The sequence below is a fragment of the Lepisosteus oculatus genome, chromosome 13 (genome assembly GCF_040954835.1).
Source record: "Lepisosteus oculatus isolate fLepOcu1 chromosome 13, fLepOcu1.hap2, whole genome shotgun sequence".
NCBI classification, from domain to species: Eukaryota; Metazoa; Chordata; class Actinopteri; order Semionotiformes; family Lepisosteidae; genus Lepisosteus; species Lepisosteus oculatus.
The window spans coordinates 8,776,528-8,791,639 of record NC_090708.1 but is presented as its reverse complement, the minus strand read 5'-3'; the positions used below and the strand labels follow the sequence as shown (position 1 = coordinate 8,791,639).

Here is a 15,112-nt window from a genome sequence, read left to right as displayed (position 1 = left end):
TAGGTGGAGTTGCAGGGAGATAACCTTGTGTGGGAGTCTGACAACCAGATCACATGCTATACAGACGTGATGTTGGATGATCATAGCTTCAGTGCTTGTGCTCATGCCTCTGGTCTTATTTTATACATAAAAACATCTGTAAACAGTCATGATAATCATTTCGTGTGTCTCTTGTATGTTGTCTGCTTTCAGTTTCATACAGGTAGAAAGGAAAGATGGCTGAATGGGAGACCATCAGCTCAGTTTGATTTTTCATGCCACCATCCTCAAAGCCTTATTTCCTCAGATGGGCGAAGACTATACTCGCAGATTTCAGGGAATACAGGATTTCTTGTCAAATGTCAGATCAGTGAGGGTTGGAGATGAAACATGCGTCCATTTGTGATAAGCACTGTAATGAAATTCGTTATGATTTAAGCCAACTGAGATTCCCACGCAGGTGTAAGAACAGTACTTTTTCTGCAGTCCCTGCTGGCACTTGTGTATGGCATGCTCATTTTATGTAAAACATTGGAATTTTAGCTTTTTATGTCATCTTCCAGACATTTTTATTTATAAAGCACAAAAACTCAATTTCTGATGAGATTTTGTCCTAGACAGAGACTTTCTTATAAACACAGACATAACCATTAAGGGAGCCGTAGTGTTAGTTTATGCCTGGTTTGAAAGTTGGTTATTTAGTTTAAAAGGAGAAAAATTCTGCACCATTCACTTTTTTGCTTTAAATGTTGCCTTTATGCTACACTTTTAAAAGTCAGTTGATGCTAAATTAGGAGCAATTGCAATGGTTTTCGAAGTTCTGATATTTGAATTTTTATCAAAATGAATTCAGCACTACACTGGCTAGGACCGAAGACTGTTTTGATACCTTAGGGAATGGAGGACACCTGATTTTATTTGCTCATAAGTCTGCTATTTTCAAAGTTGACCAATACCATTGCTCTGTTTAAAGAGTGAGATTTGTGTATCGATGGCAGTTGTAAAATAAATGAATGGTATATTGTCAGTCAACCTGAAGTGCAGTTGGCGCAACGTTGAGTGATGATAAAATGCGGGATCTCTATCTGCTAAATTTGCTAATTTTAGAAGTGGTGTAATCCAGATTAATTGTAGGAATTAAAACAGGTAAGCAATATGTGCTCACTTAGACGAGGTTCAGACAAGGACAGACAATTAACTGATTTATTTAGCGCTGTCTATGAACTGACATGGTGCTAACATAGCATCCTGATTTTTGAAATTCTATATGTGTATACGTTTTAGGAAGGCTTGCATGTGTTGCTCAATGAGATCGTAATCACTTTAAAGTATGTTGCGTAACATATGTATGTAAATATAATTTTTGCTCTCATAGTACTAAAAGTCCAAAAGTCCAAATGTCCAAAGTCAGTGGATCATGAATTCTGCCACTTAGGAGATTACATGCAGAAAATTCAACTGGATTTTTCATTAACATTTTACCTTAGGTCTCTGATTTCTGGCTTCTAGGGGTGAGCGTAAGATGTAAACTTTAGATTATTCAGTTTGCACGTACTGCCTTATCTCACTGACTGTACGGTCCCTGCTTCAAGAACTCCCGATCACCCAGACAGTAGTGAAAATCGGCGGGTGCCAGACCTTTGTTACTGCACCATTTAATTTCACTATTTACTTCCTCCGAGCAGCTGGAAACCCAGTTGTGCGACAGATTTTTTTTTTTAACTCTATCCTAGAATATTGTAGTTTTGTATCGTCTCTGGGTGGTGAGATTTCAGGGGTTTTTTTCCACCGTTTGTGATGTGCAAAAGCCGAGTTATTTATGTGTCTAGCAAGTGAAATGTGTAGGGTGTCTGGCAAGGGAAAAAGCGAATCAGCAATAAGATGTTAAAATTAGTTTACCAAGGCATTTGAACTTAATAGAGGTTCATTTTCTTAGAAGTACTTTTTCCCCTCGATGCATTAGGTGCCTGCCAAATCAAACCCATTATGCTTTACCTGTAAAACCGTATGTTTCTGGATGCAATTTTAATAAAGAGTTGGGGGAATGGTTAACCTACATGAAAAGGGCGCCGCTCACGTGTTCCAGAAGTGACTGTGTGTTTTCCATCAGAATTGTGTTTATGATGCCTGTTAATGTAAGATCACTGGGAAACATTTAATGCTTGTTTGTTTTGTATTGTTGTTCCTGGTGTAGGAAAGAATGTATATTCACAATCGACCCAGCCACTGCCAGGGACCTGGATGACGCCTTGTCTTGTAAACCACTCCCAGATGGTATGTTGGCTTTTTTAGTACATATTTTCCCCTTGTTCCAGAGATCACTCGCTTAACATTAAGGTGACCATAGGAACAAACGCACAAATGCTGTAACGTTACAGTGTGAGAATCACAGCAAGCTGCGTTTTTACTTCTGACATTCTGACCCTCTGATCACTAAACGTGGTGTGAAGATCTTTGCCTTCACTCTTCATTTTTATGTTTTTTAAATTTTCCTGATGGAGTATAGATTCTGTCATTCTTTTTTTTTAGAAACATGGTGTTTCTGGTTTTATCTGTAGTCTGTTTACTTGTCTATGAAGTAGACATACAACTTACTCACTTTAGTATGTAAACAAGATGAACTCAAAGTATGCCTAAATGTTAGGAATTTGAAGATGAAGTCAGCAGCCTGTTTCAGTTGAAGGTTTTATTTAGTTTTGATATTAATAAAAGTGACAAGCTATATAATAACACAAAAGATAATGTAAAGTTAACTGTACCCCTCTTTCCCTTTGAATTTAAAACTGAAGAAAACCTTAGTGATTGCACACTCTAGGTATGGCTGTTTCTTGGGTTGAGTAAGCTGTGAGATGACGAAATTAGTCTAACTATAGCTTCATCAACACCGCCAAATGGCTTTTCAGTGGTAAGGAAAAGACAATTGTTTTTTTTCTGATTATAATGTATTAAATGTCTTTTTGGAAAACCTTTGCCATGTAGAACATTTACATCTTATGAGATCTTTAATGTAAAATGACGGCCAAAACCACTTTGGATAAATGTGCAGCATATAATCTAAAACTCATTCATGAATAATCTCATTCAAGTTTTTTTTTAAGTGGAAAGCTCAATTCCAATTCAATTTACTGACAGTTTGTGAGAAATTAACATAAACTGGAGATCCTTTAGCACTCACTAACTGCCAGAAATGAATAAAATAAATATAAAATATAACTTTTTAGCCTAACAATGCTCTGTAATTGAGATTAGTTGAGATTTCAGGTGATTACTTATTTTAATAAAGTTGTTGTAAGTAATGACTTTGTTCTTTGCCACTGTATCTAAAGCTCCATCTCTGGAATCAAAGGGTGTAGCATCTTACCAGCAGCTCAAGGTTCAGAGCAGAAGTGGATCACTAGGAAATCTAGCACCTATCTAACATCTTGCATTCATTCACATGAAAATTGAAGGAGGAACAATTTGAAAAGGATGCAGTATCTTTTATTGGATCAGTTCTGTGTCTGCCCCATGCTCTTCTTCTGCATTTCAGTAGCAGTGGTGTGTAATTCCACTGCGAAAATACAAACACAAGGAAAAAACAGGTTTTGCTTTGGGAGTCTTCATCAGATGTGTGTGTGTGTGGGGGGGGGGGCAAAAGTATGAGCCAAAGTGGAGGAGACTTAAGAACTGGAAAGGGAGAAGCGATGAAGAGGGGTGAGTTGGGGATTAGTATGGATTTTTCTTTGCAGATGTGTTTATCATTATCCAGAAGTATGGGAGATGTTTTCCTCGCTACGTTTGGAATTCTATATCTGTAATTGAATGGAAATATTTAGAAATAAATTAGCTGATCACAGAGCAGGGGGAAAGTATGGACCTAGTTTAAATTTGATTTCTGAATGCTCTCTGTTACTGGGGGGTTTTGAATCTTTGCGAAAAGACTCGGACAGAAAGGGCAATGAAATCCTGTCTGGCTAAGGTAAAATAGTGAACTGTTGACATTGAGAGATCTTTGATCCCTGCTGCTCTGACCAGTCTTTTTCAGCAGTGTAAACAGCAGGCCACCTTCTGCAAAAAATACAATTGTTGAGATTGCCAGACAAATGTGATGCCTTCTGGATTATTTTGAAATGACCTGAGGGGTTATGTATTCTGGATCTATAGTTCCAAAACAAGACAATAACTTATATTTTAAGCATCTCCATAAAACTGGAAGTTCTTCATAGGAATATGACAAGGTTTGCAAACCCAGACAAACAAGGAGCTAGGAGTGAAAGACCTCTGAATTATATGTCTCTCTTGTTGTGAGTTAGTCCATCTTTTTTTGCTAAAAGATATTCTGTGGAACAAAGGCCTCATGACTAGAAATTACAGTGTACCTCCAGTACCAATTTTTCATTGCTACTTAATCATTATCCATGTCATTTTATTTTTGAGTACTGCATTAATTCATATGTAGAACTTCACCTAAATTGCAGTGCATTCTCAAGCTCGAAATGTCTGATAAGCTAAGAGGAAAATATTGTGTTGTTTATAGTGTCTATTGTTTTACAGACATAATGCAAAACAAAGAAATTGAATACCCACATAAAACCAGGTGATTACCATCAAGGAGAACAAATAGAGATACATATGATCAGATGGAACTGATCAGTTGATTACAGTCAGGTGGGCATGGCTGGTGAACAGCAGAATCAGCTGGTACTGATACAGATGATTACAATCAGATGGGCTCAATTGAAGAAGAATACAATCAGGTGGAACACAGAGAGATGATTGCGATCAGCCAGATACAAAAGCCATGATGTCAGTGTGAGTCAGCGCCCCCCAGGTCAGAGTGATGTAATGTCCACTGCCATGGGGGGTGTGTGAAGTGCATGATTTGTACAAAGGGTTTTAACATGTAGCCCAATGGCAGTCACCACTGCAGGATCCAGAAAAGTTGGCAAAGCAGGAACCTTAATTGAGATTTTTTTGATGAGCGTGTCAGTTGTACCATTTTTATTAAAAGCTGTTAAAGTTTTAGGATCCTAAACATTTGAGAACCCTGATCTGGTCTGGTGGTAAGTATGCAATGAGGTGGTTTTGCTGCTGGAACAGTGTTCTGCAAAGCTAAAGGCAGCCCATAAAATTGTCATATTGTAAGTCATATGCAGTAGAAATTATAAAATGCTTATTTTACATACAGTTACATCTTTTAAGTTATACATAAACATCTGAGTTGTTAAGTTTAATATATCAGCTTATTGCTAATGATTGTCTTTATTTGTTTTTATTTAAATATATAGAACTCTGAGAAGGCTCAGTGTGGAAAATTGAACTTTAATGTGGTTTATAACACTGATTTACTTTCCCACCACATGTCCTCGAAATGAGCTTTGAGGACTCTTTCAGAAGTTTTTTTTTGTGAGATTAGTTGTGATTAAGCACAATGTAAGGTGAAACAGTAACAAAATCATACCGGACTTGCACGATGGTTTAATGCATCGTGAAAGATGTAACAGGAAAAAGCTGATATACGTTATGGCTTTCAAGGGAATGTGGAAAATTGAGTCCTTTTGAGAGAAAGTGAGTTCCGTATAAGTTCCTTGCTAATTGTTTTAACATTAAGTCATTCGTTTAAGCCAAGCTGTAACCATAACAGAGTCAACATTTGTAAAGTTGGTAGTTTCACCTGAAGAGACATCTCTGTTTGACAGGTTTAGCAATTTCATGTTGGAAAGGATCTCGCACACCAGGGTGTTTTTTTTTAAGTGCCTGGACAGTGCTCCAGTCAGTGAAGCTATCATTCATAGCGTTTATGCTAGCCTTTCTACCATTAGTGTTAATTGAGTGAAAATGACCATATGAAAGTGTGGAGTCCTCACAGAGTGCCGAGTGCACTTGTAGATCTCAGGCACTGCTGTTGGAGGAATTACATCATCTCAGTCTCTTTCGGTGACCTTCAAGTGAGTCAATATACAAGCATGTATCAGCTTTTTTATTTTTCTGTTTGATAATGTTTGATAGTCTCATTTGTGCCCATAGTAGTGCATGAACACCCAAATGCAGTGCTTCATGCTGGAATCAAGTTCAAGTTTAAGGTGATATGTACCTGAGTACAATGAAATGCTTACTTGTGTGTTTTCCCTCACATGACAAATGCCATAAAAGATTCATAACATTGAAATAGAAAATGAAATAACAATTCTTGGAGACAGGAACAGGGAGAACCCTGTGCATATTAGAATTAAGAGAGTAGATCTTGTGAACCTTAAAAAATGGGAAAATTCAGGACTTCCTTAATAGCACAATTTTTTGCAATGGCCTTATAATAATGAGCTCAGTAAGATGATGCCTACATTTGTGTAATTTGTGTGCATGTGCTGAGGGATTGTCAGTTTTCTTTTGTGTTCAGTTATTCTATAAACTAATATATGCATGAAACGCAGCATCCAAGATATCGGATGAAGAAAGGATCCTTCCTGGAGATTTTAAAGTCCCATTAAAGCCCTTGCATTTTGTCAAAATACAGCAAACCATGTTGGATAGAGCTTTTCATCCTAATCTTGAGACTCCAAATGCAAGGTACTGGGAGCTACAGTAAATCACCACTAAGCACATAAGATGGAAGACAATGCTTTTTTTTTGGCATACATACTGTTTATTATCAATAGGTGACGTATGTAACAAGTGTTTGTAGAGGTTCAAGAGTTAATTCCTTCAGAAGCACTTCATTTGATGATACTAGTTGAAATAAAACAAAACATTAATTCTGATTCATTGCTACTGTGATTTGTCCAACTTGATTGTTGTGTGAATAGAACATCTCTGATTACTTTTGAAGTGATGCACTTCAGAATGGCATTCAAACAATAGTGTGATTATTGTATTTGTCACATTTCGGTCATCAAGACATCTTTGTCTCACCATTTTGTTGAATCCAGCATATTCCCATTGATTTACAGATGTATCCTACTGTTTGCATCTTGGCACATGCTAACAAAACTGTCTCGTTAAGAAATCTGACTAGTTAAATGATACTGTCATTCTCAAGTTTGTAGCTTTCTTTGGCTAAGATAGCAAAAATAGTTCTAAAATAACTATATCTTAAATAACTATAGTGTAATTCAGACCATTTTAATAGACAGTCCTATTTTATCGTAGAAGGAATTTTGTACTGGTTGAAGCCTGACATGCCGGCTGAGATTTGGAAAAAAATGACAGCTATAATTACAAATTAATGCCCTAAGGAATGTCTTCAAACCTTTAAGCCTTATGAATGCACTGGTATGTACAGTACCTGCAGATTTGCTCAATTTAGTGGGATGAAGGATTTCATTTGCTGTTACTTTGGGATGGTTTTGAGATTCTGTGAAAATACTAAACAGAATGAGCTCTGGAGGTTTATTTTATTTGAAAGTGAGTTCTTTCTTTCTTTCACAATAACCACAGCAAAACTTCCGCCCAAGAAAACATTGGAAAGGAGAATGTTCATGCATAGTGGTGCACTGCACAGCACATAATGATTTCCATGTTTAGCTGTTGCTCTACCTAAGTCATGCTCATCAAATGTATTTAAAGCCTTTCCTAGGTGTATTCAGTATCATATGTACAGCATATGGAATTCAGGCTTTGAACTTCCAAAGGAAGGAAATATTACACTAGTCATTCATGAAAGAAAAAACACAGACCAAGCCCAGTGTTTACATTTTATTTTTCATTCAGAAAAAAAAGTTACAGATGAACTAATATTTCTGTGAATGTGAAATCAGCTGGGTTTATTTTAAAGCAGTGCTCTATTTTTGTAGTAATCTGTGCTGTTCGTTTCAAGATGTTAGTTTTGGACCTTTCTTTCTAAGAACACAGAGCCCCCACTAGATTAACCATCCTCACAGTGTAAACAGAGGCTTTTTTAAGGAAAGTGCCTTTAGGATTGCATTGACTATATCTAGCTTGCATGTAACACAGTACTTGTTTGAATTGTCCTGCCCTGCATCACAAGCTGGGGACTCAATATTGATAATATTGAAATACAATAGATTGGGGGTCATGATGTAAATATATTTTATGTTTAAAATAGCTCAAGAAAAAAATGTTGGTGATTGTAATTTTGGGGTAGAAACATGCATTTCATGTACTGCCAGCAGTCAAGAAATATTGGGAATCTGGAAAGCAAGAAACAAGCTTTGTGTGTGCTGTTCCAGCTGATATCATTCGGTTCTTACTCGGCTGTTCAAGTGGACCCTCACCTATCTTGACATTGAGCCTTATCAGCCATATACAAGGACCAGAAGAGTTATGGCCCCTATACACTTTTTGTGCAAAAACATACAAGCTTCTGACCATCCCCAGATTTGTAGAATTTATTGTTACCGAAATACTGTGGGTTGTTGTCTTTTGTGTTTACTATTAACTGGGCATGCTTTCAAAGCGTTAATAGTGCTAATATTTCAGGAGAGTAGGAAGGCAAAGTAGATGAATTCATGGACATAGTGTGTTGCTCTTCCACAAGGCATGTTAATGTCAGAGCTTGCTTTGTACATGCTGCTTTTATTGAGCAACTTTTTAGGTGGTCCAGTGGAAAGTCAATAGCCAAGCACTTGAGGGGTCTGCACAGTGTATCAGTTTTTCCCACTGGTTCAGTCTTTTCTTACGACCTTAATGAAACATCGCGAAATAATCATGCAGCTGTGATTAAATATCTAAATCACAACTGTGCAAGTCGTGTACAACAACATGTGAGTGTGTGTGTGTGGAAACATAATGTGCAAATTCCTGATTCCTGATGAAGTCTCACTCTTTTCTTTCGGTTGTGAAAATCCTTATGTTTGTTTAGCTTAAGGCCAGACAGCTTGAGAACTAAATGCATAATAATGAGGGTAGTTTAAGAAGAAAAACAACTTGGTTTTAGTTTTCAATCGTGTAACTTAAACTTGATAAACAGACATAAGTGGTGAATTTCACACGCAAGGAGAAGCTGGAGAATCGCATCCACAAATGATCATGTTGAACATAAGTTTTATTGTAGGTTGTTCCTACAATTTGTGCATACTGGGTATACTGTATATAGCCAATCATGAAATATCATCCAAAATTTAACCCAATTGTCCATTTTATTAAAACCACTGGTGGTAAAAATTGGTTTGTATTAATTGATCAGAAGATGGTTTATTGAAAAATAGTACCAACCATTTAAAAAACGTTAATTATTCATACACTTGGCTTTTTTCTGTTTTCCTCTTTTCCTTTCCACAAATGTGTATAGCTGTTAGTTTTTACGTAAAGAGTGCTGTTTTTTTTGTACTTCATTCTAAAACGGAGAGAGAATTTAACTGAAGTTTCAAGCCAAAACCCTAGTAGTAAATCTTGCTAAGTGTTCAGAAAACTCCATTTTGTTTCAAAACCTATAATGTTTTTAAATAGGGATACTGAAAGAATAAATGCTCCATAATAGGCAGTCCTAAGAATTTCCCTCCCTTTTTGGTCTTTTAGTAAATAATTCCTTCACGGTCACAAAATATTCATTGTGTTAATCCAGATAAAAATGTACATTCAGATGAAATGTATCTATGTATCTTTTTATTCTTTTTTATATCTTTTTATGTATCTATGTATCATTTTATTCAAGAGAATGTATTCCAGAAGTAATGGAGAGTTGTTCCAGGTTTGTGTAGATCACACAAGGATTGGAAGTTAATGTGTCAGAACAAATGGTGAGAGATTTGAAAAATAAAGAGACAGTCAGATTTAGCAGTTGTTTTCTGAGAAACATTCTCTTGAGTTGTAGCAAACAAACAAGAAGTACCTGGCTTTTGGAAAAATGGGAGGGAAACCAATAAGCTGTTTTAATTAATTTCCTTTTCCCTGAATATTTCAAATGTATTTCTATCTTTGGCAGAAATGGGAAAAGAAGGCAACATTCATTTTTGGGGATTGCTTAAGGTGTTGCAGAATTAGTACTGATATGATACTTTTTATTTTTTATAATATAAGATCACTGTATTGGCCATATACAATTTCTTGGATTAGGAATTTGTCTTTTCGCATACCCCAACTTGCTTTCCATTTTTGTTTTGTTGCCATTCTAGTGATGTTTCATTTTTCTATGAAATTTACCACAGGTAAAGCTATACATTAATGAAAGGGCACTTCATACAACACAAAGTAAAAATAAAAAAAGATCTGCAGGAAGTGCTGAGCAGTGTATCTGAGTAGGAATGTATAAACATGAGAGAAAGTAATGTTTCAACAAAAATGGGATTCTCAGTGCACATCTCCTTTTGAATACATCTGGCATGAAAAGCTTTATTTCAAAAATACGTATGGGAGAAATTAAATATCTTGAACAAAGTCATTGAATTCATACCAAAAGCAGATACATTTTTTTTTCTGTACAGTGATCACATTCAGTATAAAAGATAACAAGAATATAAGGCATGGCCTGGAAAACGCTGGTATTCCCATGCAATATGATACAAGGGTCTTGTTTAATTTCCTCCCCTTTCCTTTCTCACTCAGGAAACTTTGAAGTTGGAGTTCATATCGCTGATGTCAGTTATTTTGTGGAAGAAGGGAATGCAATGGATTTGGTTGCTAGCAGAAGAGCGACCAGCGTCTACCTTGTGCAAAAGGTGTCTGTTTGATCTGTTCAATACTTAACCTTTTTGACATTTTATTTTTATAAATCTGTTTCTTTTGCATTTTTATTATTAGTAGAATGTTGTGCTGCCAACATTTTTGAGTTTAGAAAATAACCAGAAATCAAAGTCATCCTTATTACATTCAAAACTTGCAGTGCTTTCCTTTTCACTTACAATTCCACTATACTGATTTGTTTTCTTTTTTGTGTTTATAAGCTATGTACTCTAATTGTTTTTCTTTTTTGCCTCGGTGAAATTGAAGACCTAAGTTGAGTATTCACATTTTGCATTATCTCCTGCAGGCACGGTTTTTAAAAAGCATGTTGAATGTGAATTTGGTGATTGAGTGAACCCGGTAGCTATCGCAGATGCATTGAAAATCTGGCTGCTAATTATTTGATAAGCCATTGACAAAAAAAGCATTAAATATTTCCTCCACTAACGGATGGATAAAACTGAGGATTTGACAGGTGACGTGGGATGGATGCTGCTTTTTAATTGCAGCGCTGAAGCAGGACGGTAAATTATAGTGCTTCGTGACTCTGTCATCCCCATGGCGTTATTGAGACGTTTGGATCCGTGACTGGATTTTAATGGGAGCCGTTGAGGGTGACTGAAAAGAGCTGTTACAACTAACAAGCCTGTTAAGTGTTTGTGACAGCAGCTGACAGTCTGCCTTTCTGTTCATCTTCTCCAAGACAGGCAAACTACAGAACGCGGTCCTTCGTGACAAGATGGTTCAGTTTGTTTTGTAAACTCACATCGCCGAGCCTGGTGCTGCAGACCATCTGTAGAGCGTCTGATGAACGTTTTACCTTCTTTACTAGCAAGCTGTCAATACCACTGATGATAAATTAATTCCAGGGCCTTTTATTTGTACCATTATTGCAATTTTTTCAGACCTTATTTCTTATAGTTTTATTTTTTTGTAAAGAAATATAAGGGAGACTTACGGGGAAACTCTGAAATCATGTTGCCAGACCTTATGAACTCATCCTCATAGACAGCATAATAGAACACATTTTCACATGATCTCATCCAGAGTACAAAGTCTGATGTTTAATCAGATCTGAGGTGTTTCTAAAATGTGTTCTACAGGGAAAACCAAGAAGTGAGACTGCCCGTGGGGTATTTTCTCTCTGTTCTGTAGTAGTGGATTTTGAAATAGAATGCATCATGCTTTCATTGTGAATTAAGAACTGTTGTCCTTTCACTTTAATGCCTTCCAGAACCGAAATTAACGAGGCTGCAGTAAGAAAACTTGAGGTCTTAATAAATAGCATGAAATTAAAAAGGATTACATGGACAACCAACAAGGAGACCAGTACTCATGTTCTGAATACTGGAAAGTACTAAATGAACAGGCACTCTGTTCCTCATCACCTCTTTCTGATGCTCAAATTAAGATTGCTAGGATGCTTGCGTTCCTTTCATGTAAAGGAATGAAGGTGAAAGTATCCAGATTCATTTACCTGTATTATGAACCAAATCTTTCCCTGAACTAGATGGGGGAAGAAAAAGTAATATGTATAGTAGCTTAATATATAATTTATTGATTAATTCTTAATATGTTATACTGCAATTTGTAATATCTGCATTGACAAAATTATCATCATTTAAGGCCTGAAAACAAGGGGCATGGTAGATACTGATTTTGAGTTTGTCTTCTAAGCAAGATATAATAGCTTAGTACAGGAGACTAGTGACTAATTACCTTGAAATATATTTGCAATAAAGCAAGCGATAAGCAGTGTTACAGGCATGTGCAGTGCTCCCTTTCCTCCTACTTGCCTGCCAGCCCATTGTCATGTGTTTGTATCTTCATGGTAAAAACAGCTTTCTCTCAGCCCTTTGTGCTTCCTAAATGCGGGGTGATTGAATTCATCTGGAAAAGGGGAGGTTATCGTTGGCCTTTGACACTTTTTCTTTTTATCTTCTGTTCTCATCACTAGCAGAAGCCAAAGTGTGAATCTGCTGAATAATGGAAAGAGGTTCAGATAGGGATTTTTGAAATAAAGAAAAGCTCCTCGAAAGGAATAATTACACTGCCACTGGGAAGTCATGATGGTGAAAGTAGTTCTACTTCAGTGTTCTTCAGTGCTTCCATCTGCATTGATCTTCAGTCAATGGAGCTATATGTGTGTTTCTTACTGCTTTTACACAGTCATGTCTTTGTTTGACTTTGATTTGTGTGGTGAAGGCAAGATTTTTTGCATATGGGTTGTGCATACCGCTGGTGTTCTGTAGGTTTTACCTTTTTGCACCCAGTTACATAACTGCACCCCACTGCTCCTTCCGCAGACACAACACTTTCATGTAGTTCTTCGCTCTTCAATTATTTCCTTCTCTTTTCGGGACTCTTATTTTGTCATTGCCATATCCATGAAAATCACACTGTTCTTTCCTTACTACGGAGTCAGTTTATTGAATTTTATATGTTCAATGTTCAATGCTCAGTTCGCCTTAATGGTATTTTTGCATCCAATGGGGTTTTTCAATAAATGTATTGATCATATTCTTTGATCTGTAAGCAAACAAGCAACAAGGGGAAGAGCCAGGTCTTTTAAATGACTTCTGTCATAGCTTTAGCTTTAGTATGATCTTAACTGAATTCAAATGTTAAACAAGATACTAGAATTGGGGAGTGGTCCCTAGCTTTTTTCCTTACACTCGAGTGTAATTTCTTGTCCCAATCTCTGCATTGCAGTAATATTGCTGATTTTGTTTTCTGGGTTTGTTGTTTGCATTCTGCAGGTAGTCCCTATGCTGCCTCGCCTGTTGTGTGAGGAGCTTTGCAGTCTCAATCCCATGACAGACAGGCTGACTTTCTCTGTCATCTGGACACTCACTCCTCATGGGAAGGTACAGTATGCACAATCATATACTGATTTCACTTCTTGTACTTGGCAAGCATGTGGACTATATCTATAAGCAAAAATGATATTTTGGAGATATGTAGACTGAATTGATCAGTTTAAGGTAAAAAAAAAGACACTTTCTACTTTTTATTAATTCTGTCTTTAGCCTAACTGACAGAAAGCCACATAAACAATTATTCAGATGTTCTGTGGCTTGGCGAAAATCAGAAAATGTTCTGTGTGCCATACTGTTTTATTGGTTTTGTTTCTTATTTTTTCATAGTTTTTTAGCTGCGGGAATACTGTGGGATTCAAAAGAAAATATAAGCCGCATGTATTTTAAACCTCGCAGGCAGGAACAGCACTGTAATAAAACTGGGTGATTTCAGTGCACTTCGTTCGCCTTGATGGTTAAGACACCATTTCCATCAAGGAAATGTGTGATCAGACTTCACCGTGGCCCTGGTGCTGAGTGACACCAGCACTGTTTTACAAATTCAGTGTAGATGCTCTGTCCAGGAAAGCCTGTCACAGATTGAGATTGTGGGAAAGGAAGGAAAGGTTTTTTTCACCAAGAGAAGGAAACAGGGTCGCATTTCATTTTTACTGGCATCTTCTGTAAGATCAAATAGTACAAGGCTAATGAAATGTGTACAAAAGGTGTGTGCAAGATTCAAATTACAAGGAAATAATAGTTAAGCAATACTGAATTGTGAAAATCGTCAGTGTTTAATCTTTGTATTCCAGCCACTGCATTGTAAAAATCTAATATAGTATGACTAGGAGTGCATGACTAAAAACCCCCCCTTAAATTTCAAAAAGCATCTGCACTTGAAAGCTTCAAGTTATACAGGTGAGAATGGCAAAAATGCTTGTGGAATATGTTTACTGAGACAAAGTGAGTTATATGTAGACCTTTTTCTTTGATTACACTTTGATTAAGATTTAGATTGCATTCAGTATTTATATATTTTATGCAATGTGATTGCTTGACATCATATTTCACTAGTTTAAATAAAGTATAGTTCTTGGCTAATTTAGCTGTGTTCCAGCAGCCTTCAGGCTTGCAAACACTGAATGTAAAGAGCTTTTATCAATTATGATTTGTATCCCCTCTACAAATGTACATGTACTTCAGTACCTTCTTAAATATTGCACACTGCTGCTTTCATAATGTATTTTTTCTTAGTAATGTTTTATTTGGAAAGTTCTGTATGTTGCACAGCTTGCTGCTTGAATTGCCCCTTGGGGATGAATAAAGTATTTTGAATTTAATTTAATTCTCCTTTGCAGTTGTGCATATCGAGTTAAAACCATCTTTCCCATATTTTTCATGGGGTATGTGAGGAGGCTGAAACCCAAATGTCTTGTACCCTTTATTAGAAGAGACCCCATGTTTGATCTTCATCCAAATCTTTATCTGTAGTAGCTGTAAGAAATTTATAAGTAGATGTCCGAAACACAAAGTCAGTAGATTGTGGTCTGCTGTAGGATGGGAAATTGTTATGAGTACTATACAAAATATAAGAACAAATTACTCAGATGAAGTAAAGAAGAAATCTTCTACATCTTCATATTGGGTTTTCTGATGTGTCCCTTTTAAGTTCTTGTATCAATTTCATTTAAACTGTTTAACAAATCTCACAGTGAAAAACGACATCAGAAGCCTCTACA

At 36.5% G+C, this 15,112-nt stretch overlaps 1 protein-coding gene across 5 annotated transcripts in view; it reads left to right on the top strand.

Moving 5' to 3' along the window:
* dis3l2 (DIS3 like 3'-5' exoribonuclease 2) overlaps positions 1-15,112 on the top strand; it is a 140,687-nt gene that overhangs the window by 62,608 nt on the left and 62,967 nt on the right. For all 5 annotated transcript variants that reach the window (XR_001480119.2, XM_069197302.1, XM_069197303.1 and 2 more), the window contains 3 exons: positions 2,174-2,253; positions 10,459-10,571; positions 13,335-13,442. Coding sequence is in view for 4 of the 5 variants with exons in the window: in XM_069197302.1 (XP_069053403.1) it covers positions 2,174-2,253; positions 10,459-10,571; positions 13,335-13,442 (301 nt within the window). In the remaining variant the exon portion in view is untranslated. The remainder of the gene's footprint in view (positions 1-2,173; positions 2,254-10,458; positions 10,572-13,334; positions 13,443-15,112) is intronic.